The sequence below is a fragment of the Papaver somniferum genome, chromosome 5 (genome assembly GCF_003573695.1).
Source record: "Papaver somniferum cultivar HN1 chromosome 5, ASM357369v1, whole genome shotgun sequence".
Classification (NCBI taxonomy): domain Eukaryota; kingdom Viridiplantae; phylum Streptophyta; class Magnoliopsida; order Ranunculales; family Papaveraceae; genus Papaver; species Papaver somniferum.
In genome coordinates, this window is record NC_039362.1 from 199,000,049 (window position 1) to 199,026,192 (window position 26,144).

General features: G+C 40.4%; 1 protein-coding gene across 1 annotated transcript; it reads right to left on the reverse strand.

The window, feature by feature from the left end:
* Positions 1-21,205: 21,205 nt before the first annotated feature.
* LOC113280540 (receptor like protein 26-like) lies at positions 21,206-21,622 on the reverse strand. The gene has a single exon (XM_026529150.1). It carries the CDS (start codon positions 21,620-21,622, stop codon positions 21,206-21,208), a length of 417 nt encoding a protein of 138 aa, XP_026384935.1.
* Positions 21,623-26,144: the final 4,522 nt, after the last annotated feature.

Genomic DNA, 26,144 nt, shown 5'->3' on the forward strand with positions numbered 1-26,144 from the left:
ATATTATATGGAAACAAATTAAATGGAAATAAAATTGAATATATATCCACTAAGGAAGTATTTATATCCTAAACATTCCACTAAAGTAGTACAATGGGCTCGACCTTTCGACGAAGGTAGATCACCTAAGCATGCTGCTTTTGGAATTTTTGTGGGTTGTGAGCCGGAAAATAAATAAAATTCACAAAAATCAGGACGATACTAAGTATTATTGACCCAAAAACTTTTAACGCACAAACTGTCACATCAGGATTATGAAAAATAAAAGACAAAGAAAATGAGCAGTCTAAAATACTATCCATTTAATCAATATCGCACATTTATGGATCTTCAATCAAATGGGTTCAAGATAAACATATAGAGGAAAAGAAATGGTAAATGATCTTGGTCTTCTTTTTTTTTCTTTTTTTTGCTCGGCAACGATATTTTATATATAGTAAAGAAATGCCACTTACAATGTACACAGCCCTTATACAAGAAAAGCACACACAAAGACACCCTGATAGTACCCACTTAGGAAAGAACGATTTTTTGGGGACCATGGTTTTTTTTGGGGGACCATGGTTTTATTTTGGGTAAAGACATTAGAAGTAAATCTAGGTCACTCCTTATCTGGATATTTATATTAATACCTAAATTACCCTCCTGATTAATTTTGGGTGATGATTAGTTAGTGTTAATAATAGTTAGTGTAATGATTAGTGAGATGATTAAGTTAAAGATAATTAGTGAGATTAAAAAATCAGATGGTTTTTTTTTTTTAAAGAAGTAGAATTATTGAGAGAGTAAAGTTAGAGAATATGAAGGAGGAAAACATGAAAAACGATGGATTTACCAACCACAACCGGAGGAAGGGTATTTGGGTACCCAGGTGTCCTTCAAACTTAGATAATGTTGGTTGAATTGCTCCAAACTTTCAAAAAAAAATGAAAATTTTTATGTAGATTTGGGTCAGTTCGGTTACCATATGTCAAGAACATGTAACCGAACACACCTGAAAGTGTAGTTCGGTTACGTTTTCCAAACACGCAGGTTACCGAACTCGCTCGTTAATGGAGGTTTTGGTTGTACAGTGTAATGTTCGGTTACCTAGGATAAAATGGTTGGTAACCGAACTTTGAACTTAAAAATTTATTTGGGTACATCTTGTGTGTTCGGTTAGTTCGCAAACTTCAACGCAACCAAGTTCCCAACCGAACTGCAGGTTAAAAGTAACCTAGTGTTAGAAGTTCGGTTGGTTCGCAAACTTCAACATATTTTTCGAATCAACCGAATTGGGCTTATATATGCATATATGCAATTAGGCAAACGTTCGGTTACTACGAAATTTATTTCTTGGCGAATTAGGTAGAGTTCGGTTACGAAATTTCAAAGGTAGAGTTCGGTTACAAAGAAAACTTAACATTTTTGCGAACGGACCGAACTTGTGGACTTCTCATTATTTTCGTAAACTAAAGTTCGGTGATATCCTTATTTTGCGAAGGAACCGAACTTATGGACTTATGTTGTTCTAATACAAGGAGTTCGGTTAAAAGTATTTTTTGCGAATCAACCGAACTCTATTGGCTAAGTTCGGTTACTTTGTAGTTTTAAATTTTTTTGCAAAAAACCGAACTCTATTGGCTAAGTTCGGTTATTTTGGAACTCAAGATAGTGGCCACAACAACACAGTTCGGTTAGACTTGATTTTTTTTTTTTCGGTTCTAAGGGTGGAGTTTGGTTACTTTGTAGTTTTAAATTTTTTTGCGAAACAACCGAACAGAGAGTTCGAGGACTTAGTTTTAAATCCAATAGAACCGAACTGTTCTTTGTGTTCTTCATTTTCAAGAAGTTCGGTTAGTAAACTAGGTTTTTTTGGAAAATCGTCCTAACCGAACATGGCTCTGTATTCTGTAACTACTAAAACCCTATTTTGATGATTTCTATTCGATTGAAGCAATCAAAATCAAATTAAAGTGAAGGGTTTGTTGGAAAATACTTCCGGAGTGGTCCCATGGCAGAATCAGGCTGCGACTGGCGTCTTTTATACTCGATAAAATTATCATGTAACAGAACTTAATTGTGATTGCATTGATGTTCTTACATTTCTTAAATAGGCGGTGGTGGTGGTGGTGGGAGGAGGTGGTGGTGGTAATCGGTGGTTGGTGGTGGTGATAATCGGAGGTGGTGGTAATCGGCGGTGATGGGCGCTGGTGGTGGTAATCGGTGGTTGGTGGTGGTGATAATCGGAGGTGGTGGTGGTGGTAATCGGCGGTGGTGGGTGGTGGTGGTGGGAGGAGGTGGTGGTTATATATATATATAGGTGGTTATTAGGTTGGTTTTAAATTACATTAGGTTAAGAGTAGGTTAGTCATTTCAACGTTTTAGGACACCCCTTATCACTATAGGGAAGGTGGCCTAATAAAACCATGGTCCCAAAAAAACCATGATCCCCAAAAAATCGTTCTTAGAAAATCCATCATCTAATTGATGGCCCAAAATAGAAAACCCAATTAAAAACCCACAATGGATGGTACTCAATAAACCCATACCCGTATACTAAATCCCCCACCCACACCAACCCTAAGTCTTTATTCCAGAGGAACCCTATGATCTTGGTCTTCTGAAGCACTTTTTTTTTTTTTTTTGCGCACTATGGATAGTACTGTACCTGCATAGGTAATGGTATTACACATATCCCATCCAAGGCTTAAGTGATTATGTCAATCTCGCGATATGATTTTATATACGCCAATATCCTGAAAAGTTAAGGAATCTTTCCCCTTAACAATTTTTTTTCTTCTTTGAAGTCAACATATCCAGATGTACATCACCAATTTGCTTCGAACATGGGTAAAAATGAAAAATTGAAAGACCCATCTTCTACTAGACGGGATGGTATTATTTAGCAGGACACAATACTATCATACGTAGCTTCAAGGCATTGCTTTTGGTTAGTATACCAGCAATTAATATGTTGGCTACATATACTAGAGCAAAAAACAAATTAACAGTTATATATTACTAGATGCACTCAATGCGGCGGCCGACCGAAGAAACGGAGAGAAGTTTGGAGCGCTTTGGTGGAAATGTAAGGTTGGTTTTTTGTGACAGTTGTAACAGATTTCAGCAATGAATTCTGTAACAGTTGTTTAATGACATTTATAAACGTAAATATGTAAGTAATACTTCTTCTGTAACATATTTTTGTAACAATTTTGTAATAACGACATCAGTTTTAGATGGGGTGGCTGAATTTAGTTGGTAATCATTGGACGGAATCAAAATTAGGAGTGTAGGTGGTGGTTTTCTTGCCATTTTCATGCCGCGGTTACCATCAATCGTTTTGATCGCGCCTAACCGTATCTGGAGTTGGTGCCGATTGCTGATCCAATTTCAATGGGCGTCCAATTTCGATGAAAAATCCAAAGCATCGTTATAAATGGACTACATTTTTTACTCCATAGAGGGTTTTTTTTTTGCTTTTTTCTGTATACAGAATGATCCTCGCCGATCATCCAATTAAATTAATACTACTAGTGAAGTAAATATTAGTTGTTTCAATGGTGTCTTTCCTTCAAGGAATTTGAAAATATAACCTACAATGTTGTTATATTAAGAATGAGAACCTGAAGAATGTATATTTTAACCCACCATAATTTTTTCGAGGCTTTTTGCTTTATGGGTCAGAGTCGGCATGTTACCTTGGTTTTATCCCCTCTTCTCTATTTTCATTTTCCTTTTCTGGGTACAATCTTTTTATACCCTTTTTTAATCAATAGATTTTTTTCATTGCCGATCAAGAGAAAAAATAAAAAAATAAAAAATAAAAACTATATATAGGATGAGAAAAAAAATGAACATCATATACACATAATGCCAAAGTATATAGTACAAATATCATACCGGAAAAAAATATATATCATTGTAGAAATTGGAGGAAAATAAAATTCCCCTGGTGATCTTCTTGTTCGCCAAGATTGAAATATAAGAACTCATAAGACTCCATCCTCCTAAAATGCACAAGACCATTCTATAATTCATGACCACCCGAAAATTTACGCAATGAAATATTAAATATATCTAGGTCAATTTTTACTTGTAATACACCAGATCATCTTACAACTCAGGGTACACATATATTCACCCAAATTTCACAAATTATTTATACGGGCACAAATTCCATCATGTTAAGGGTTGTCGTTATTTTGACTTTTCAATCCTCTTATTTTTTGCGCACCTATAGTACACCACATATTTATTGACTTCCACTAGTAGAAAAGTGACATTTAGTAACAGTTCAAGATTTTAGAAGGCAACAGTTCGTAAATTACCCGTCACTAAATGTTAGGTTGTTCAATAATGGTAACAGTTTTCGTAAGAACTGTTACATAGTGCCATCTAGGTTGTATACTGAAACAGTTTTTATAATAAGTGTTACTATATATCCGTGTTACTGTAACATATTTAATATGTTACCATAGTTTAAATTAACGTGACATTTATTTAGACCAACTGTTACTATATACCCTTGCTACTATAAAACATCTTGTATGTCACCATGGTTGATATTTCGTGACACTTTTTATACCAACCGTTACCATATACGCATGTTACTGTAACAGATTTAATATGTCACCATAGTTGACCTTATCGTGACATTTCTATAAAACAATTGTTACTATTTATCTACATAACTAGTTATCTTGAAATACATTTCAAAAAGATTACGTAGCTCTTAGACCAACATGTCACAATTTACTTATTGATTTAATTTCATGCAGATCTTAGCCATGGCTCAAACAGATGGTTATCTACAGTTTAATAGAAATTCAAATCTAATAAAAAAATAATAAACAAATGGTACGTCATGTAGAAATACGACAATATTGATGTGTTGTAGTTGGGCGGTGACAATGAAGGTGGTGGTAACAAAGGTTGTGGTGGAGGTCGATAGTTTATCGTTTAATGAAAATAAGTATTTTATATGGATAACATTAACCAAAAACAAAGTGTGGAATAGTGGTTTAAGAGTTATAGTTAGGTGTAATAGGTCTCAAGGTCGAATCCCGTGAAGAGTAATTTTGTAAAATTTATATTTCAAGCTCAAGAAGCCTAACTTGTGGTTGTGGAATGGTGTCGGGCATGGTGGAGATGGTTGCGGCGGTGCTGGTGGTGGAGGTGGTGGTGGTGCTAGTGGTGGAGGTGGTGGTAGTTTCACTATAATTGTACTATTTTTATGACAGTTTTCATAAAAACTGTTACGGTTACTCAAACAATAGCAACAGTTTTATGAAAAACAGTTACCGTAGGAATTATTCGGCAACATATATTTAATAAATTGTTATCGAAAACTACTAACAGTGACAGTTTTAGAATTTATGAGTCATTTTTCAATAGTCATTCTGTAACAGGTTTTATAAACTTTCCGTAACAGGGGCTTTAGTAACACCGCAGAAAAAACTAAAACTGTCACAAAAATAATACAGTAACAGTTATTAACTGTCGCCGAACATCATTTTTTTACTAGTGTTCACCGGTACATATACATTTATTTTCATTTATTTACACGCAATAAAATCACGGGTTAAGATAAGATCATTTCTAAACTGCAGTATCGTGGTAGAGGAAAAGGAAAAAAAAAATTATCATGAAAAAAAGTAAGTGAAAGAGGATACAATGCATCCAATGTGAAATAAACCAATGAAATAGTAATTTCTGAATGGACATTAGATAGTTTTTTTATGGATTTCGTATGTACAATTTTTACTACAAGTATTGTTTTTCGAAGTAATTAATTTTTTTTTTAGACAATTGTAGTTCTTAATTCTGATAGATATTGATGTAACTTTTATTGAAAATTGGTTTTATGAAAATAATTTGAAACTATAAGCTATGAACACCAATTACTAATGGTTTTTTAATTTATTGACACTTGGTATCCAAGTACACTATTTTTTGGGTTACAAGCTTATTATATTTTCTTAATTTTTTAATATAACTTTTAGTTTTCACTGAAATCAATTTTGAAACATGAATCCAATATTTCATAAACAAGGAACAAACCCGTGCATCGTACGGGTAAAAAATTAGTTTTTTCAACGAAAATGATTTATTTACTGAAGAATTTGCACTACATTCTCACCGTGTGAGAGGATGGGGTGGGGTCCACTTTTGCCCCACCCCTATCCCAATGCACCGAACGCTGTTCTGGGTCCGTGCGATCTCCCTCAGTGTATTCACGGTACAAATTCTTCGGTGGGTCTAGCAAGACTGTTTTTTTATTATTATTTCACTTTCCCAATACAACGATTGGGTTTTATTTTTTTGCTATTTTGGATAGTTGCCCGTAATTGCTTGCAATGAAACAAAGATTTTGTGTGCTTACAAAAATCAGTTGCTGTTAAGAAGACCCACAGACGACTGACTTCCAATGACAAGACTAGCCATTCCAACCACTGGAACACGGTAAGTATGTGAGAATGAGAAGAAATTAACATCCAAACAAAGAGAGGAAAGCATCTCTTCCTCCGTCTCATTTTCAAATAATCCAAGGATCAGAAAATGAAATAACGACTGCAGTGTTATCTTTCTTCCGACTTAGATACGTACCGTATACCATGAATGAATTGTAACTAGACTTTGATTCTGCAGTACAAATTACGAAAGCCTCTGCTGCATAAATCATTAAATGTACGTGAATTTCATATCTTTTAACGATATCACTGCTTATCTACAAACAACCATATACCACACTATCAATAAATTGTTCTGGAAGTACACTGACCATGCCATTTTGCACAATGCTGGGCAAAAGGGAGGGCATGAAATATACCACTCCCAATTAATTGTCCGAAGACATGTTTTTTAAGTGACTCAAAACCAACTGCTTAGTACTATGTAGATATGTCAAAAAGAGACAATTTGGTGTGACTCAAAACATTTCCCATTGAATCAACATCCGTAAGGAGTTAATACTCTTAAGAAGTTTGTATGTACACCTTTCATCATCCACCACGTATACAGAAAGAGACACGTGGAAGGCATGTAAAACGAGATATCAAAACATGATAACAAGCATCTCATCAGAAGATGCCACCGGTCAGCAGATCTGACGGTCAGGGACAGAGGATCACAGAGGTATGGCTTAGAGGAGCACCAGATACCCCTTGGGTGTTAATACACCCAATCCCGAGGAAGATCCCAGATCGACGGCTGAGAGAAAGTTTGACTGACACAGATGTGACCAGACAAAGAGACACTTGTCTGACACGAGCAGAAATCCACCCGCATTAAATACCAAAGAGATATACACGTGTCAATCAACTCGTGTAAGAGGCGAGGATAACCATATGCCGAAGACCTCTGCGTAATGGGCACAAAGCACAAGAAGATAAGATTACAACGGCACCTCAGAAGTAGGACCCACGTTCCAACCTTATAAATACCTCTCTCCACTAAGAGAGAAGGGGTCGACCAATCCAGAGCAATTATAGGAGAATATAGGAGAGAGAAATAGGAATAGTAAGTAATCTCCCTACTTCCACAGACCTATGTATACTCTAAAGTCATTCGACTATCTTTGTAATCATTCAATACATAATGAAATACCAGCCCCGTGGATGTAGGCCTTAGTGCCGAACCACGTAAATCTTTGTCTTATTTACATTTCCGCACTTTAGATTCAACGTTGAACTTCATGTGCTTTACATTTATATTTGATTCTCTGTTTATTCCTTTATACGAACATTATTTATGATAATATTCGACTAGACAATGACAAGCTCGAAGGCTTTGAGTCGATGAATCAATATAATCATCCTCTTTACACATACGACGCACAATTTTAGAATTAGAATGTATGCGAATATTTTTTGTGAACACGTGGATGGCTTCGTGATTTATGTGTTCACAATCTGGCGCTAGAAATAGGGACTTTGTCCCGGTAAAAGATTTATCTTATCCTGTGATTTCACCTTAAACGCGCATTATGGTTGTGCCCTATTCTGGGTTCAGCGTGCTTTCAAAACCTTTTTTATTCTGGGTTCATGGTCTTCATTTTCACAAACACCATTTCAAAGCAGACAAATCCACGGCTATCTATCACAGATTTGCACGTGAGGCGTTTTTCTTTTAAAACTAAGACTTAATAATCCAGATTCATGAGTTCTCGCTACGGATCTGCCTTTTCAAGAGTTTTCCTTTTCAAAAGTAGTCTGAAAACAAGGTCCATGATTGTTTATTAGAGGATTTGTATTGCGAAAACTAGACCGATGGAGTCTTTATGTTTCTCTTTTATTAAGGCCCTTGGGCAGCTCATTTCCTTTATTCCAAATTTTGCGGATACGAATGGCACTAACCCGATCCTCGTGGATATCTTTGGTTCTCTTTATTTATTCCCCTATGCAGAAAAGACTAAAAATGGAAAAGATACTAGAGGCAGGAAAAACCAAAGCCTCATCAAAGGAGACACCGAGGATTACCCCGGTCATGACCCGAAGCAAGCAGAAAGGAGACAAAGCTAAAACAGCTACTCAGAGGCAGGATGCTGCGGAAATCACCTCACCTATGAACACTAACTCCATTGCAGCCGCGGCTCTCAAAGCAGCAGCCACAAAGAACAACGCAACTGTTGCGGCCCTCCAGGCTACAGAAGCTAACAAGACTTTGGTTTCAAACCAAATCCATCAACAAAGAGAAGGGGTGGCAGAATCTATGACACATCAGCCCGCACATCCACCAGTCTTCGGAATGCCGTCAACCAACGGTCAGAATCAAACCATACCAGTGGTTTTAGTACCGCGGGTGGAAGCTCAACCGAGGGGACCAAACTTGGAGATACCAACAATTGAAGCTGATCCTCTACCACCCTTAATACACACAGTACGAAGGGGGAACTATGGCCGTAGGGGTACAAGCCGGAACTCCCAATCAGGGATCAAACCAGTCCCACCGACTGATGGTAGAGCTCGAAGAATTGAAAAAGAGCCAGCAGGTCTACGCAGATGCCGTAGCTCTTCTGGCCAGGGAGAACCAAGACTTGAAAGATAGGATTGCCCAAAGCACGAAGACTAGCCAACAACTGGACGAAGCAAATTCTAAGGCACCAGAGCCTAATCGAGACCGAAGAATCATCCTAGCAAACGCCGCTAGGGGAAGCAGTGCATCCGATCCGGAATATGCCGCCGAAGACTTAGACTATTATGACAGTGAAGTTCGAAGAAAGAAACGCTCAACTGAGCATGAGAACGTGGGACATTACCGCGCAATGGAAGATGCGTGATGAGATGATGGCTGAGATCAGGCAGTTAAAAGCCAGACAAGGCGGAGGAAGGTTGAAGAGGTGATGAAAGAAGCTAACTCCACGCCCCTAACTCATCGCCTGGCAAATACCCCCATTCCGTTAAAGTGCCCTGTCCCAACTTTTGAATGCTATGACGGATCCAGTGATCCCGCGGCACATATCCGGTATTATAATCGTATCTTAGCCCGATGGAGTCAAAACGACGCCGTCCTCTGTAGGTATTTCCCATCAAGTCTGAAGGGATCGGCTTTGTCTTGGTTTGACAACCTGCCACCTGATTCCATCAACTCCTACGATCAACTCGCAGAGAAATTCTTGAGAACCTACATGTACAACAAAGCTGTCAACACCGGAATGGATAAACTTTTTTCTGGCAATTGGTTACAAGGAGAACACGAGGGAATACACCAACAGATGGCACAAGATCTGCCAAGCCATAGGGAGTGTGGATCCCGTAGTAAGCATCAACTGCTACAAGTGGGGATTAGACCGAATGAGTCCACTATTTGTTGAGATCCACGGAAGCGTACCTAAGACAGAAGGAGATCTTCGAATAATTATTGAGAAGTATGCTCGTCTTGAAGAAATCCAGCGTGAGAACCCGAGGGCACAAACGCAGAGGTCTCACCGTACCAATTCCGCAGAACAAACCAGCGGGGCCAAAAGAAATAGCTCAGTGGAACGACCGCACGAAGATAGGAAGGAACGAAGAGATGAACGACGAAAAACGATCGAAAATTCGAAGATCAGGTTTACACGAAGCTCAATGCTAGCTACGCTCGGATCTTGCGAGAGATCAAAGGAAGGGAAAATTTGGAGTGGCCGTGGTCTAAGGGAAAACACCCCCAAGGACCGAGAAGTCTAAAGATTACTGTGAGTATCATTGCTTCAATGGACACCAGACCGAGAAATGCAAAAACCTCAAAATAATGATCCAAAAATTGATTGATGCTGGCGAACTCAAGCAATACATACGAAAGGAAGTCACCGAGGACAGATCCAAACGAACCAAGCAAGTCCAACTTCCAGAGGGAAACCGCACAATCAACACCATCTCGTGTTCCGAAGCCGCAGGGCCCTCACTTACAGCGCAGATAGGAAAGAGGCTACGAAAGCAATTCGAAGACCACTGCGAATTATATAAGATTGATGGCGTAGAGGTGGACGAGCACGAAGAGTGGATGGACGCACCTATCATCTTCGATACTGAAGATATCGAAGAAGATATGGAAGACCATAACGATCCCTTGGTCCTCACACTACCAGTGGCCGGATGTAACCTCAAAAAGATCCTCATCGACGGGGGAAGCTCAGTGAACGTTCTATTCTACGACGCCTTCAAACGGATGAAGCTCCATGATGAACAGATGACCTCTTATTACACCATCTACGGGTTCAACGGAGCGCCCACAAAGCCATTGGGAGACATCGTGTTGCAGGTGAACGCCGGGCCCATGAAAGTAGAAACACGATTCAGCGTGGTAGACGCCCCATCCCCCTATAACGCCATTATTGGACGAAAGTGGGTACATAAACTCAAGGGAGTGGCAGCAACTTACTACCAATATCTCAGGTTCCCTACACCCGAGGGAGTAATGGAAATCAAGGGAGATCGGGTCTCTGCAAAAGAGTGCCAGGCCACTCAGGATCGTATCAACAACGAACAGGAAGAGCAGCGAAAAACCCGAAGGATCAAAAATAAAGAAGCTGCGAAAGAAAAGGCCATAGACCTGTTCCTCAAGGAAACCGCAGGGACTTGACAAAAGATGATAATGTCCTTAACACAGAGGCAAGTACTTCAGCAGCCAACGAAGGACAGAAACATACCAAATAAATTAAAGAACGTCCCAGTCCTTGGGGACCCGAAGCCGGTGTTCACACCAGTGGAGCCCGTAAAAAAATCAACATAGGAACGGAAGAAAACCCGAAGATGATCAAAGTAGGGACCATAATGGACGAAAAAGAGAAGATTCCTTAACCAAATTACTTAAAGAATACGCGGATGTATTCGCCTGGAAGTTAGGAGACATGCCGGGGATTGATCCAAAATAATCCAACACGAGCTGCGCATCAAACCAGGCACGCCACCTTTCAGGCAGAAAATAAGAAAAGTTGCACCAGAGTATCATAAGGCAGTAGAAAAAGAACTTCGGAAACTACTAGAAGCAGGCTTCATCAAGGAAGTCAAATACCCTACATGGATCTCCAACATGGTCGTCGTTCCTAAGAAAAATGGAGGGGTTAGGATATGCATCGACTTTACTAACCTCAACAAGGCATGTCCAAAAGACAGCTATCCCCTACCGAGCATAGATCAACTGGTTGAAGCAGTGGAAGGGTACGAAGAGCTGTCATTCATGGACGGATATTCTGGTTACAACCAAGTAGCCCTGGCAGAAGAAGATCAACTACACACAGCATTCTACACCCCGCATGGCCTTTATTGCTACACTAGAATGCCCTTTGGACTTCGAAACGCAGGGGCAACTTACCAGAGAATGGTCGATGCTATCTTCAGGCCATGGATTGGTAGTACCCTAGAAGTCTACGTTGATGACATGCTCGTCAAAAGTAGGCTGGCGCAAAGATCACCACCAGGACTTGAGAGATATTTTCGAAGCAATGAGAAAACATCACATGAAAGTAAATCCAGAAAAATGCACCTTCGGTGTCACCTCAGGGAAATTCCTCGGATATCTAGTAACAAAAAGAGGTATTGAGGTAGACCCCGTGAAGATTCAGGCCATAGTGGAAATGTCATCTCCGAAGAATTTAAAAGAAGTGCAAAAGCTCAATGGGTCCTTGGCAGCCTTGGGCAGATTTATTTCCCGATCCTCGGACAAATGCAAACATTTTTTCAATATTCTCAAAAAAGGGAGTAAGTTTGAATGGACCGCAGAACGCGAAGAAGCCTTCCAAAGAATCAAGGAATACCTGGCTTCAATTCCAATCCTGCAGAAGCCTGATCCTGATGAGGTTTTGGCATTGTACATAGCAGCGACAGAAGATGCAGTTAGCGCAGTGTTGGTCAAAACCAATACGAAGATAGAACAACCTATCTATTATGTCAGCAAGACCCTCAATTCTGCGGAAAGAAATTACATGAAGATCGAACAACTCATCCTGGCATTAGTATGGGCTACTCAAAAGCTGAGAACCTATTTCCTAACTCACTTCATCCGCGTCCCATGCAAAGCACCACTGGAAGCAGTCCTCAAAAGCGCGGGAAAAGTAGGTAGAATAGCCAAGTGGAACACCCACCTGGACCAATTCAACATCATTCATGATATTCAACATTCCCAAAAATCCCAAGTATTGGCGGATTTCTTAGCAGACCTCCCCCTGGACAACGATGAAGAGATTAGGGGAATACCAGAAGCCGATGAGGAAATCAAGGATCCAGTTGATGTCCTCGAACCCGCGAGTCAAAGACAATGGGAAGTCTTCGTTGATGGTTCCAAAAATAAGGAAGGGGAAGGAATAGGAATTGTCATCACCACCCCAACTGGAGAAAGGATCGTACATGCACTCAGGTTAGAATTCAAAGAGAATACTAACAACATCGTCGAATACGAGGCAGTCGTACATGCCCTCCGCTTGATAATAGAGATGGGGGTAACTCATGTAAGACTGACAAGTGATTCGCAGCTTGTCATACGGCAAATAGGGCTCGAATACAATGTGTACGACGACACCCTCTCAGCTTACATGGCCTTGGTCCAAACATTGGCATCACAAATTCCGAACATCAAGTTCCGGCACTTATGCAGAAGGGATCTCAGGCACGCAGATGCCCTAGCATATATATCATCCATGCTGAAGGACAAGAGTATCGAAGCTATCAAAATAACAAGGGTATACGAGCCTTCGATTGCATCACAATTTTCCTTTGCTACAAATCAAGATACAGTGGAAGAAAATATCGAAGATCAGGTGGGAGAAGACATCCGTAACGATTTTGACGAAGAAGATATCCTGTCAAGAGCAAATCAAGACGAAGATTTCAACAACGAAGATGATTGGAGAATGATGATCCATGCGTTTCTCAAGGATGAAACCTTACCCGCGGATCATAAACAAACCAGGAAAATACTCTCCAAAGTAGGAAGATATGATCTTCGGGATAGGGTCCTGTACAAGAAATCTTTCCTCGGACCGTTACTACGTTGCTTATCCAGGAAAGAGGGGCATCGAATTCTAAACGACATCCATTATGGTGACGCAGGGAACCATAGCGGCATGAGATCACTAGCCGACAAAGCAAAAATGCAAGGATATTACTGGCCCACAATGATACAAGATGCTGCAAGAATGTCCCGACGATATGAAGAATGTCAGCGTTTCGCCAAAAAGATACACGCACCAGCAACAACGTTGAATTCTGTGGATAGTCTGTGGCCATTTGCAAAATGGGGCATAAATATCGTTGGGCCTTTCATCGAAGGATCAGGGAAAAGACGATTTTTGATAGTAGCCACGGACTACTTCAGTAAATGGGTGGAAGCCAAAGCCTTAGCCAGGATCGGAGACGTGGACGTGTTTACTTTCATATTCCAAAACATTATTTGCAGGTTCGGCATACCAGCGGAAATCGTGTCCGATAATGGTAAACAATTACAGGGGAAAAACATAGACATGCTCTTCGACACTTTCAAAATAAGGAAAAACAAGTCCACCCCCATATACCCTCAAAGCAACGGACAAGCGGAAGCTACTAACAAGACCCTCGCCCTTATCCTCAAAAAGCAGTTAGACGAACACAAGGGGCGATGGTCTGAACAACTACACAATGTATTATGGGCATACAGGACGACACGAAGATCTGCCACTGGGGAGTCCCCATTTCTCCTCACTTATAGAGCTGAAGCAGTCATCCCAACAGAGATCCTTATGTCAACCACAAAGACCGAAGCATGGGAGAAAAATCTCACAACATACATGATGTTAGAGAGACTGGACGACCTGGAAGAAAGGAGGGAAGCATCATTGCAAAAGATGGAAAATTATCAACGGAGATTAGCGAGAGAGTACAACAAAAAGGTTAAGCTTCGAAATTTTGTAGAAGGGCAGTATGTGCTAAGAACAATCCCGCAGTATCAACGAGAGAAGAAATGGGGAAAGTTAGCACCTACATGGGGAGGACCTTTTATAATACACGACATTGCGGGAAACGATTCCTACTATCTTCGCAATCTGAAAGGCGAGGTCCTCCGGCACCCTTGGAATGCTAAATGGCTCAAACCGTACTACCCATAGGAGCAGCGCAGCTTTGCATCTGCGTGAAGAATACCAGAAGAAGAAGGCAGCATAACCGCTTTACATGTTTCTATCTCTGGACGAGGAGTAGCAGGCCTCAACCTATCAATCAAACAAACTTTTTGGGACATCTTCAAGCAAACGAAATGGTCAAAAGGCCCACTGGGTGAACGCATGTACATTACATAATAAATTAACAATATTGGGAAAAGTAGTTAATCTACAATCTCTCAGGGCTCCCCTATCAGTGTCTATGAGTGTAAGACCAGAGGGAAGGCACCCAGAAGAAAGAGATACCCAACCAATTTTAAGGCAGTGGGTCCATGGAATGGGTGCATGTAAATATTTCAAATAATCATCTCATATCCTAGAACGCTGCCTCGGCCCCCACCGTTTGGGAATCCTCTTTCCCAGGATTCGCCAGCGGGGTGACAGGTCTCAAGACGATCACGAAGGTATTTACCTTCGGTGTCGCACCCAAACACTCTCAACTTTTTACAAAGCAAGTTATTTCTAGTTTAACACTTCACAATACTTAAAATAAAAATGAATTGATAACGCAGGTATGCCAAAAGGATGGTCCATTTCATAAAGAGTTGATTACAAGTTCAGCAAATAAGATAAAGCAGGAAACACATCAAAAAATGATCCGAAATTATATAATCAACAAGGATCAACTTTCTATGACTAATAAAAGAAATCTGCTTGGACGATACAGCTCCATCAACAGGGTTGTCTCTGCGAGATGAAGGTACGCTACCACCTGAAGAAAGCCCAGAAGAACCAGGCAAGGGGGCGGGAAGGGGACGACGCGGATAATTATTGACAAGACCATGTTCGACTTTAAGATCAAGTTCAATCTTATCTAGGACTTTGTTGGTCTCTTCAACCAACTGACATCGAGCTTTATAAGTGATAACAGCGGTCCGATGGTTGGCCTGAGACAACAATGCAGATAGGCGTTCCGCCACTTTGGAGGCAATCTCCGCTGCTTCCTCACGAGACGTGGCCAACCCTTTGAAATAGTTGGCTTGTCCTTCCTGCTGCACTAAGGCAGATTGAGTTTTTTTAAGCTCATCATTTGCTGCGTGAGCTGTCCCTCGAGTGCTGAAAACAAGAAATACCAAGGGGTTAAAACGAAGAAATAACAGAATCACACTCGATAAAACGAGTTTATACCTTCAACATTAGCCGAAGCCTCTTCATACTCATTAACAACTGTGTCCCGAGCCTCATCAAGAAAGTCATATTCGTCGGATAGTTTCTTATAATCCGTTTAAAGGTTCGTAAGAGCAAATTGACTCGCGTCTAAGTCTACCTTTCATTGAATCCAAGTGACGAAGATGGTTGACTTCGTCATTCATCTCCCCCATCCTTTTATGGAGTCGATACACATTCACTTCAAGATCTCTTTCAGATTCCACTTGGCGAGCAACATCAGCTCGAGACGCTGCTAGGGCTTTACTAAGAGCACCAACCTCAGCCCTAGCATTATCTCTTTCCTCGGAAAGATGCAGCATACTATCCCTAACCCCGGGGCCTAAGAAAGAACGAGCCTGTTGTAACTCTCCTTCCAAAAAGCACTCTAGCCTCTAAGTCCGAAGCATGTCCTCGAGCATCACGCAGGTTGTCACGCGTCCATAGCAGCGTACCATTAAACAGACACGGTCATGATTGTACTTATTTTGCATATCAACCATCAGTGTTCGCTTTTCACGCCACTCAGCTGCTAAGGCGTTGTGCTCATCAGCACGAGCATTCCACTTTACGGCTTCGCTTTTCAACTTACCCACCAACTCTGCAATGCGGGATTTCTGTCGTTCCCTTTCTTTCCGAAGCCATATGAGCTCGGGGACTCCACCCACTGAAGATAGGGTGGGGAGACTGAGACAGAACACCAAAGTACAAATAGGGAATCACGAGGAGTAAAATCCAATAAAAAATACGAACCTGTGAGGGACGATACATTTCTGCGAGCTTGCTCCAATTCGTTGCGGACTATAGCAAGTTCCGAACGGAGACTCTCCTCGATTACCCAGCCGCTCCTTTTCCTTCAGGCGACCCTTCAGTTCACTTATTTCCATCTCGGCCGCAGATAGTTCTTCTTCTCTATGACGAAGCTTAGCCTCCAACTTTAAAGACTTTGCTTTAAAGAATTGGTATAGAACATGGTTACAATGTTCGCTCCTCATCATCTATGTCACAAACACAAACATTATTATACCCAAGGGATCGGATATCGCGAAGAATACAATGTTCGTATATCATGAGGGAATCAGTACAAGGATTTACCTCTAAGACACGCTGCTGGGGAAAACCGTATTGGTACCCATCAGCTATGGCCATCATATCAGCAACAGAGGAGGGAGGGTCAACCACTAGGTTAGCTTCTGAAGCTCTCAGATTCTTCTCCCACATCTCAGCAACGCGGACTTCAGAAGACACTTGCATCATCTGACGAGTATAAGCGTCAGAATTCTTCTCACCAGGGACCACTGGGGCAGGGTTGGGGACGAACATCAGATTTTTCTTCTTAAGCCAAGCCAAAATGGCATCTTCGCCTTCAGGCATTAGCGAGTAAGGGAAATCCTCTGAAGGAGATTCAACCGCAGACTTCCCTTTGGCTGTTCTCCCCTCACTCGCGCAAGTCTCGACATCACCAGCCTCAGTATGACCACCGCGTTTTCAGCCTGCTGACCGTGGCATCTTCTTTACCAATCCCAAGCACATCCCAATCATCATTTGGGGAAAGCAATGAGAAGTCTTCGGCAAGACCCATGGCAGCATTCACATCAAAGGATTCCCCCGGAATATATCCTACCAAAGAAAATTCAGGGGAAATAACGGGCAGAGTACCCACACCAACAATATTATCGCCAACAGGGGCAGATCCACCCCCGCCAGTACCACCAACGGTAATATTACCCTCAGACTCACCATCACCACCCGCGACAATTCTTCTTCACCATCACCACCCGCGGCAACTTCTTCTTCACCATTACCACCTTCGTCATCAAGGTGAGAAGTGTCAGTACGCTGTTCTCCATCGGACACTTCTTCATCCTCAGCATACCCTTCGTTTACAGGACTCGTAACCTCCTCATAAACCTCAGCCTCACCGGTAACCACAGTAGAAGATTGTTTGGGTCCAAGTTTCTTCTTCTTAGACACCTACAAACCAGTACACATCCCCACAAAGGCTCAATTTTTTCCCTCACTTCAAAAATGAAAATTATTTCAAGCAAGGAAAAAGGGGAAAATAGAATAGAGAATATAAGAAGAAATTATACCTTGGCAGCAACAACACTCTTCGGTGGATGGGTAGCACCAGAACCCTCCTCCTCATCTCCATCAACGACATCAAGAGCGTAAGGAAAATTCATGCCCGCGAAATTCGGACGCCAAGGACAGAAATCTCCATAATGAGCAGGAGGAGTTTCACGAGGCTTGCTGTTTTCAGAAGGACGCCAACCCCGCAGACCAGGAATCCAACCATAAGCCCAATGACCAACTACCTCAATAACAGTAGCATGCCATTCATAATCATGGTCACGCTTAATCCTTTCACGAGCAGGAAAGAGTTTCCGTTTAGCAGATCCCTCAGTACCAGGAACATACTTCAGCTTGGCATCACTCACCTCACTCAAAAGACGAATTTCACCACGAGGAGCAGCAATATTACGAAGACTAACACTCCACGGCTCACGGTTTCTACTATTGACGTAATCCCCAAAGGAACTGTTAAAATTCTGAGGAGTGTACCACTCTCTCTCAGCAGGATTTGGAACATAGCAGGTCATCATAGTCTCTCCCTTGCTTCCCAGGTAACATTCCTTCAGTGAACGAAGATAATTCCCAGATAGTTGTGACACGGAACGATTATGAGTGTTTGTGGAAGAGCCTTCGCGACTAGACAACACGTCATAATAAAAGGAGTCACCTGACTTATATAGGGGAAACATGAGACCCGCCTCGAAGGCTCCAACCGTAGTCAATAGATGAAACTCGTCAAACTGATACTTAGCAAGGAGCTCGTAAGTGATATCATCGTCAGGGGCATAGAAGCGAACCTCAAAAGCTTGAAGCTCATGTTTTTCCTTGAAAATCTCAAGATCAATATGCTTGAAAGTGACCTTCTTCTTACCAACTGAAATGATGCGTATCACGGGGACAGTTTCTTCTTCGTCTGCGGAATCAGAAGTAGGGCTCAATTTCGAAGCTTTCCTTTTAGAAGGAAGATTTTTAGACGGATCAACCCTCGACATAGTACCCTTGGAGTACTTCCCTTTGAAAGAAACCATGGGAGGAGACGGCAAATATTTCTGTGGAGGCACTGAAGGAGGAGCCATAGAATGAAGGGGAGGAACATCCAATGCTTCATTACGAGGAGGAGGAGCCCGCGTACTCCTAGAGTCATCACGAGGGGGATCCTGCACACTCCTAGAATATTCACGAGGACGAGAAGGGGCACGGTTGACAACATATATAGACCCAGAAGGACCCTTCGGCACACCCCCGCTCTTAGTAGGCACAACCTTCGCACCAGAAGAAGATGAAACCCTATGACCCCGAGGATCCGATTGCGAAGACTTGTAAGGACCTTCCCCAAGTGGAGATCTGTCAGAATCTCGACGCGGAGGGGATCTTGGCGGACTAGACGGTGGGGTTTGGTAAGGAGACCGCAGACGATCAGACATATCTACAAAGAAACACAAAAACAGTTTAGAGAAGAATACGAGGAGATCACTAAAGATCAAAAAACCTATAATTCATGGTTCATTCGGATAAACATTAAAAACCCTAAGAACTAAAAATAACCAGAAATACTCCATCAAACTCCAGGGATAATACTTAGATACCGACTCACAAACTTTGTAACAAATAACAGGGGCAAGCATATATGCTTCGACATATGTGTTCTTCATCACAAAGCAAAGAATACAGCAGCAGGAAACAAACGGGTAGATACATAGATAAATCAATGATGAGCATCTAATGAAAAACCCCATACTTGTATAGAAGAGGACGACAAGCATCAACCGCAGTCGAAGAAAGGAGGATCGGAGATATCAAAAGCTAGTTGTCTGCGATACAGGGGCAACAACAATCGAGAGCGAAAGAGACAGAAAATTGAATGTTGTTATCTACCTCACAAGAATGACGATAAGAAATGACTAAAGAACAAGAATAGAAAACAAGAAGAGGATGAACACTGACAAGAAGAGGATAAAAGTTTTTTTTTCACATTCTCTTTCCTATTTATGAAGCTAGAGAAGACGATAACTGTCCCTCGTACCAAGGAGCAGTCATGGGGAAAGTTAATGCAAAGTGGGAAACGTGCCCATATTTATAGGGGAAGTTATTTCAGGAGAGATAAAACATGTAGGACGACCTTTCTTCTTCTAAATTGCAAAATGCGCCCAAGTCAGAAGAAGAGGGGAAAATTGTATGTACACCTTTCATCATCCACCACGTGTACAGAAAGAGACACGTGGAAGGCACGCAAAACGAGATATCAAAACATGATAACAAGCATCTCATCAGAAGATCCCACCGGTCAGCAGATCTGACGGTCAGGGACAGAGGATCACAGAGGTATGACTTAGAGGAGCACCAGATAATACCCCTTGGGTGTTAATACACCCAATCCCTAGGAAGATCCCAGATCAACGGCAGAGAGGAAGTTTGACCGACACAGATGTGACCAGACAAAGAGACACTTGTCTGACACGAACAGACATCCATCTACCCGCATTAAATAACAAAGAGATATATACGTGTCAATCAGCTCGTGGAAGAGGCGAGGATAAACCTTCGTATTCAAGCTCAGGCCGCAGCAGATGCCGAAGACCTCTGCGTAATGGGAACAAAGCACAAGAAGATAAGATTACAACGGCACCTCAGAAGTAGGACCCACGTTCCAACCTTATAAATACCCCTCTCCACTAAGAGAGAAGGGGTCGACCAATCCAGAGCAATTATAGGAGAATATAGGAGAGAGAAATAGGAAGAGTAAGTAATCCCCCTACTTCTGCAGACCTATGTATACTCTAAAGTCATTCGACTATCTTTGTAATCATTCAATACACAGTGAAACACCATCCACGTGGATGTAGGCCTTAGTGCCGAACCACGTAAATCTTTGTCTTATTTACATTTCAGCACTTTACATTCAGCGTTGAACTTCATGTGCTTTACATTTATACTTGATTCTCTGTTTATTCCTTTATATGAATATTATTTATGATAATATTCGACTAGACAATGACAAGCTCGAAGGCATTGAGTCGATGAATCGATATAATCATCCTATTTACACATACGACGCACAACTTTAGAATTAGAATGTATGCGAATATTGTTTGTGAACACGTGGATGGCTTCGTGATTTATGTGTTCACAAAGTTAAGATCAAACACTCCCGGTTGAATCAACATTGGTAATAACCGCAATTTTCTCTATTCGATGTCTCCCTAGTAAACGATGTTCATGTTCTATTTTTCTCGTTTTAGTGAATCAGGTAACTCAGTTCGATTTTTCGAAGCCAACTCCAACGCCTTTATTTATTTTTATTAATGGCATTTTAGGATACATAAGTACATTTTTCTTTATAAATGTGAAACATTTCACCAATGAGCCTACAAGATTTTATTGCATTACATCAACTCAATTATTGCAAAGAATTCTGTTGATGCGTTCATTAGCCCAATCTCTCCCTTTCTTCCAGAAATATTGAGGTCCGATAACCACGCTTGCACCAACCACAAATCCAAAGAAAGACACTGCGAATAGTACCCAGTCAAATCCATCCTCAGAATCTAAACCCTCTCGAGGCAAATCGAACTTATCAGTGATATTGCAACAGAGTTTAGACATGGGAGGCCCGCATAATCCAACAGTTCCTTCAAACGAGTTTTCTAGGAAAGTCAGGAACTGAGGGCGTGATGGGATCCTTCCCTCGAGTTTGTTGTAGGAGAGATTCAATACAGAAAGGAACGACAGCTGCGCTAATTCGGATGGGATCTCTCCAGATAGCTTGTTCTGAGAAAGGTCTGATGACTCAAGTCGCGTGATGTTCCCCATAGTCAGACGGGATTGGACCTGTAAAAGCATTTCTTGATAAATTGAGACCACGGAGTGACCAAAGATTTCCAATTATTTTGGGTATCTCTCCTCCAAATTCATTATCCGAGAAGTTAATCATTTTATAAGCCGCTATGATCTTCTCCAATACCATGACCAATCCTTTGCTTTGCTTGTAACGGTCATTTTGTTTGGGTAATAATGGTCCATGAAGCTCCAATATCCAAATATCTGACCCGAATCGTAATATTCTGATTCTTCTTTGTAAACCATCATGGCCTTCCAACTTGAAAAATATTCTTCCGATTGAATACCCAAAAACTTATTAGAAGAGATATCGATAATCTGTAACAGTGTTAAGTTACAGGCACTTCCTTTATTTCCAAATGGACTTTAAAATCTGTTAGAGCGCAACGTGAGAACACGCAATTGTGACATACTCCCTAACCAGTGTAGTTGTCATAAATCTAAGAACTACGTTCCATTATCACTCAATGAGAATTTAAGTAATCATCTTTTTATTATGTGAAATGTAGATAGAATTACAATGATTATTCTAACTATTAGAATGATCTATTTGTCCTAGATTTACTTTCTCTCTCTCTATTTCTTGACCAAAACTTACTCTAGAACTCTCCCACAAGTAATGACCTCTCTCCTTTATATATGATTTTACATAGTGGATGACAGCTAAGAAACCCTTTATTTTCGGGACCACTATGCGACACATTCGCTCATATACAATCGCTCATCTTCGCATATCGTACCTCTTCGCACAGTTCTTCACACTTCACTCATGACTTTGCTGACATCATCTGGTGCGTCATCTCAACTTTGCTGTGTGTGATATTTTACTCCTACATTTTGCCTCTTCTCATTTCGCTTATTCTTCAGAGTGAGCGATATGAGAAACTTCCATCTTATGTCATCACACATGTTAATCCTTTTATGTTTTATTTTACCGGCAATTTCCCCGATTTCAAGCTCTCTTTATGTACGCGTGTCCTTTAACCACTCATCTTCCGACACGTCTTTTTAACCGTATGTTTCTATTCGTTCAATTCATCGCATTAATGAGAATAAATCTCGAAAAATGGGTCGCGCTTTCCTATTATTCTCTTCTACCTTTTTCCTTACTCCTTTTATCTCTTTTACTCTTATTCACCTTCTCTGCAAGTTTATACTCTTCATTCACATTCTTCAATGGCTCCCGCTGGTAAAAAGATGGAGATTGAATTTAACAGATTAAAAACTGAATTCAATCAGAGGGATTATGAACTTTCTCTTCCTCCTTCATCTAATTTCGCATCAAAACTTAACCTTGATCTAATCAAATCTGATCAATGGAATAATCAAAAAATCATCGTTGCGTTAGGTCAACTTCAATTTCTACCATTTCCTCTATATGACCCTGAGATTACTCTCTTCTATAGAATTCTTGCTGATGAAAGATTCACACGAGGAATATTTCAGTTGAGTGGTGATGCTATTAGGATTCCATTAGAGTATGCTCGTCGCGCAGCTGGTCTTGGAAATTCTTACCCTGATGAAGTGTGAAAAAAGGATCATCGTGATAAAATTATAGATCCCCTGAGTATACTCTCGATAATTTCTTCAATAACTATTACGTCGCTGTTATGAAAAGTAACGTAACTAAATGGGTTGTTCGCATAAGAAGAGTAGATGGTATCGCTGAAGATAAGAAAATTATGCGAGATGTTGATTGGAATTCAAATTCTAACTGTGCTGCTCGCAGATCCAATGATTCTAGTTGGCTTAATTTCCCTGTCATCTTAGAAGGTTCCTTTGTATCTGGTAAAGCTGAGGATAGTTCTGACAATCCTCTACCCGAATATTTCCCTCTTTACCAACCTTGGGAGTTTAAATTACTCGAAAATGAGGAAAAGAAAGTAGCGGTATGTGATCCTCTTGATCCAATTTGTAACCTCTCATAACTTTCCTTCTTATCGCTTATTTATTTTCCTTCGCAGGCTGCCAAAAAGGTCAGTACTTCGCGCAAGGTATCAACTTCGCAGAATAAGGAAGTAAGAAACACACTTTCTATTTTTCACAATATTGTTGCGTCTGTTTCTTATCTTGATTATTCGCGTAGGTGAATTCTTTGAATGACAAAAATTTAGGCAAGGGCAAGAGCACTCCTAAGAAACCCACATCAAAATATGTATCCAAGATAACTTCATTGAAAGATGATTTCTCTAGGAAGCGTGCGAGATATGATTCTTCCTCGAGTTCGAATTTTCAGATGATGATACTTTTGTTTTTGAAGAAGAGGTATCGATCGATTTGTATCGGAAGAAGTTTTCTGATCTTTTTTCTGGAGATGTTTTTGCTACTATTGAGTATAATGAAATGAATCGTTCCTTCAAGATGGTTTCAAAGATCTGTACTACTTCTGATTGGGAAGATCGATCTCTTCGTGGAGTTGCATCTGCGATAAACCCAGATTTTCAATTTGCGATGATTGGCTTGGTAATGTTCTGCAACATTTGTCTTTTATCCTTTCCTTAATATTTCTTCTTTTACTTATAATGCTTCTTTTATATTTTCACAGAATGCCCGCAGATCTTATGCGATTTCTTTAGATAATGAAAGAAAGCTTCGCAAGTTGCAAGATGAGACTGCCAAGTTGAGACATGAGAACTCTAATCTTTAGGATGTGAATGCGAATCTTACAAGCGAGAATACAAAGCTTAGAAATGAGAATTTAACTAATTCTCAATTGGTTCTCCAAACTCGAGAAAGAAACAAGGAACTCATTGTTATGTAACTTATATTTTCTCTCTCTTTTGCTTTTATGCGATCGTTCGCACTTCTTACTTAGTTATCTTCGCAGACCTGCATGACCTTTCAGATGAAGCGGCTAATCTTCCCGATGCTGAAATTATTTTAGAGCACCTCAATTCCTCTTTAAATAATTATCCTACTCGAGGATTTGAAAACCTTAGCTTGGAAGAATTAAACTAATTCTCAATTGGTTCTTATGAGGGGATATACTAATTCTCAATTGGAAGAATTAAGATTAAAATATACTACCCTTAGACAACGCAATAAAAGTGCATCATTCTCTGCCAATAATTTTAAATGACGTTTTTATGAGAGGAGGGAAGCAATTCAAGTATTGGAGGCGAAGAAGAACAAACTTATTATTGAAAAAGATGAAATCGCTCTTAAGGGTGCGAAAGCACTAGAACATTTTCAAGAATCTATTATTGAAGTTAAAATAAAACGTGATTCAGCTTTTCGTGAGAGGGACATGCTTATTGAGGAAAGAAACTTAATTCGATCTCAACTCCTTATAGAAAGTGAAGCTGAGTTTAATTGGGCTTCTAGAGTTATGAACGATGATAGAAATAATTTAGGTGTAAATGTTAGCCTTCACACTGAGCATTCCACACTGGTCGCAGAAATTATTTCCAATTATGAAGGTCATTTGTTGTTCTTTGATCTTCACTTATACTCTTAAGAATAATTTTCTGTTATTTTAACTCATTTGTTGATACTTCGCAGAGAAAGAGAAGGAGTATCAAAAGAAAATTGCAGAGTTAGAAACTCGCTTATCTGCTAAAGAAGAAGAATTAATCATCCGCTCGTAATTCCAAGTATCATCAATTGAAGGAAAATTGGTTCAACTTAGTCCAAAACAACAGTAACGATGCTAATCGCTCTTGTGAGGCTGCTGTTAAAAGAGTTTGTGGTATTCCTTTGTCAAAGTAAAGTTTTCCAGTGATTCCTGAAAATGTATCCATTCCTGATATCCAAGTTATTGATGTAGAAGAAGATTCTGAAGAAGAAACTAGTGATTCCGAAACTGAGCGAAACGAGGAAGATGAAAATTGATCGCTTCTTCTTGTTGTAAATTTTTGTTGTAAATTCTTGTAAATTCAACTTTTTAGTATAAATCTTCTTTTCTTCGCTTCGTATTTATGACCTATTCATATGCATATAAGACTATCAAAATGGGACAAATAACACTTCCTTTGCATTCCCATTCTTGCCTCTTGTTATTTGTCATATCTTGATAGACCAAGTATGATTGTTATCCTTTATCATAAACTTATCTTGGTGCGAGCACATGTTGAACTTCATGAATAATTTCTTTTCTTGTATTATCTATGAGGTCTTATTTTTGCCTTCCTATGTAAATGTCTTACGCTGCCTCTGTTTATGCGCGACGAAATCGCAGGCAGTCTTTACACCATAGTGTATTGACCCATTGATCTCGTCTTATCATTTTCTTGTATTATTTCCTCTTCAGGTTAATTTTCATAAATATCACAAGTCTTAATACTCGTATGAGTTAAAAGTCTTGTGACATTTACGAATTTTGACACAATTCAGCTCCCTAATGGAGGGTGTTGTCCTTATCTCCCCCCTGGTTGCCCCGTCAAGGAAGCTTACCTCTATCGAGTTAAGATTATGGCTCTTCCCATCCAGTTTTTCAACAACCAGTTGATTTCGCAGTCTTGTAACCTTTCAGCTACAAGACTTCACCCTAAGTTGG

Excerpts from the sequence above, each read along its gene's own strand:
- LOC113280540 (XM_026529150.1), bottom strand. The coding sequence starts at position 21,622 with ATGGGGAACATCACGCGACTTGAGTCATCAGACCTTTCTCAGAACAAG.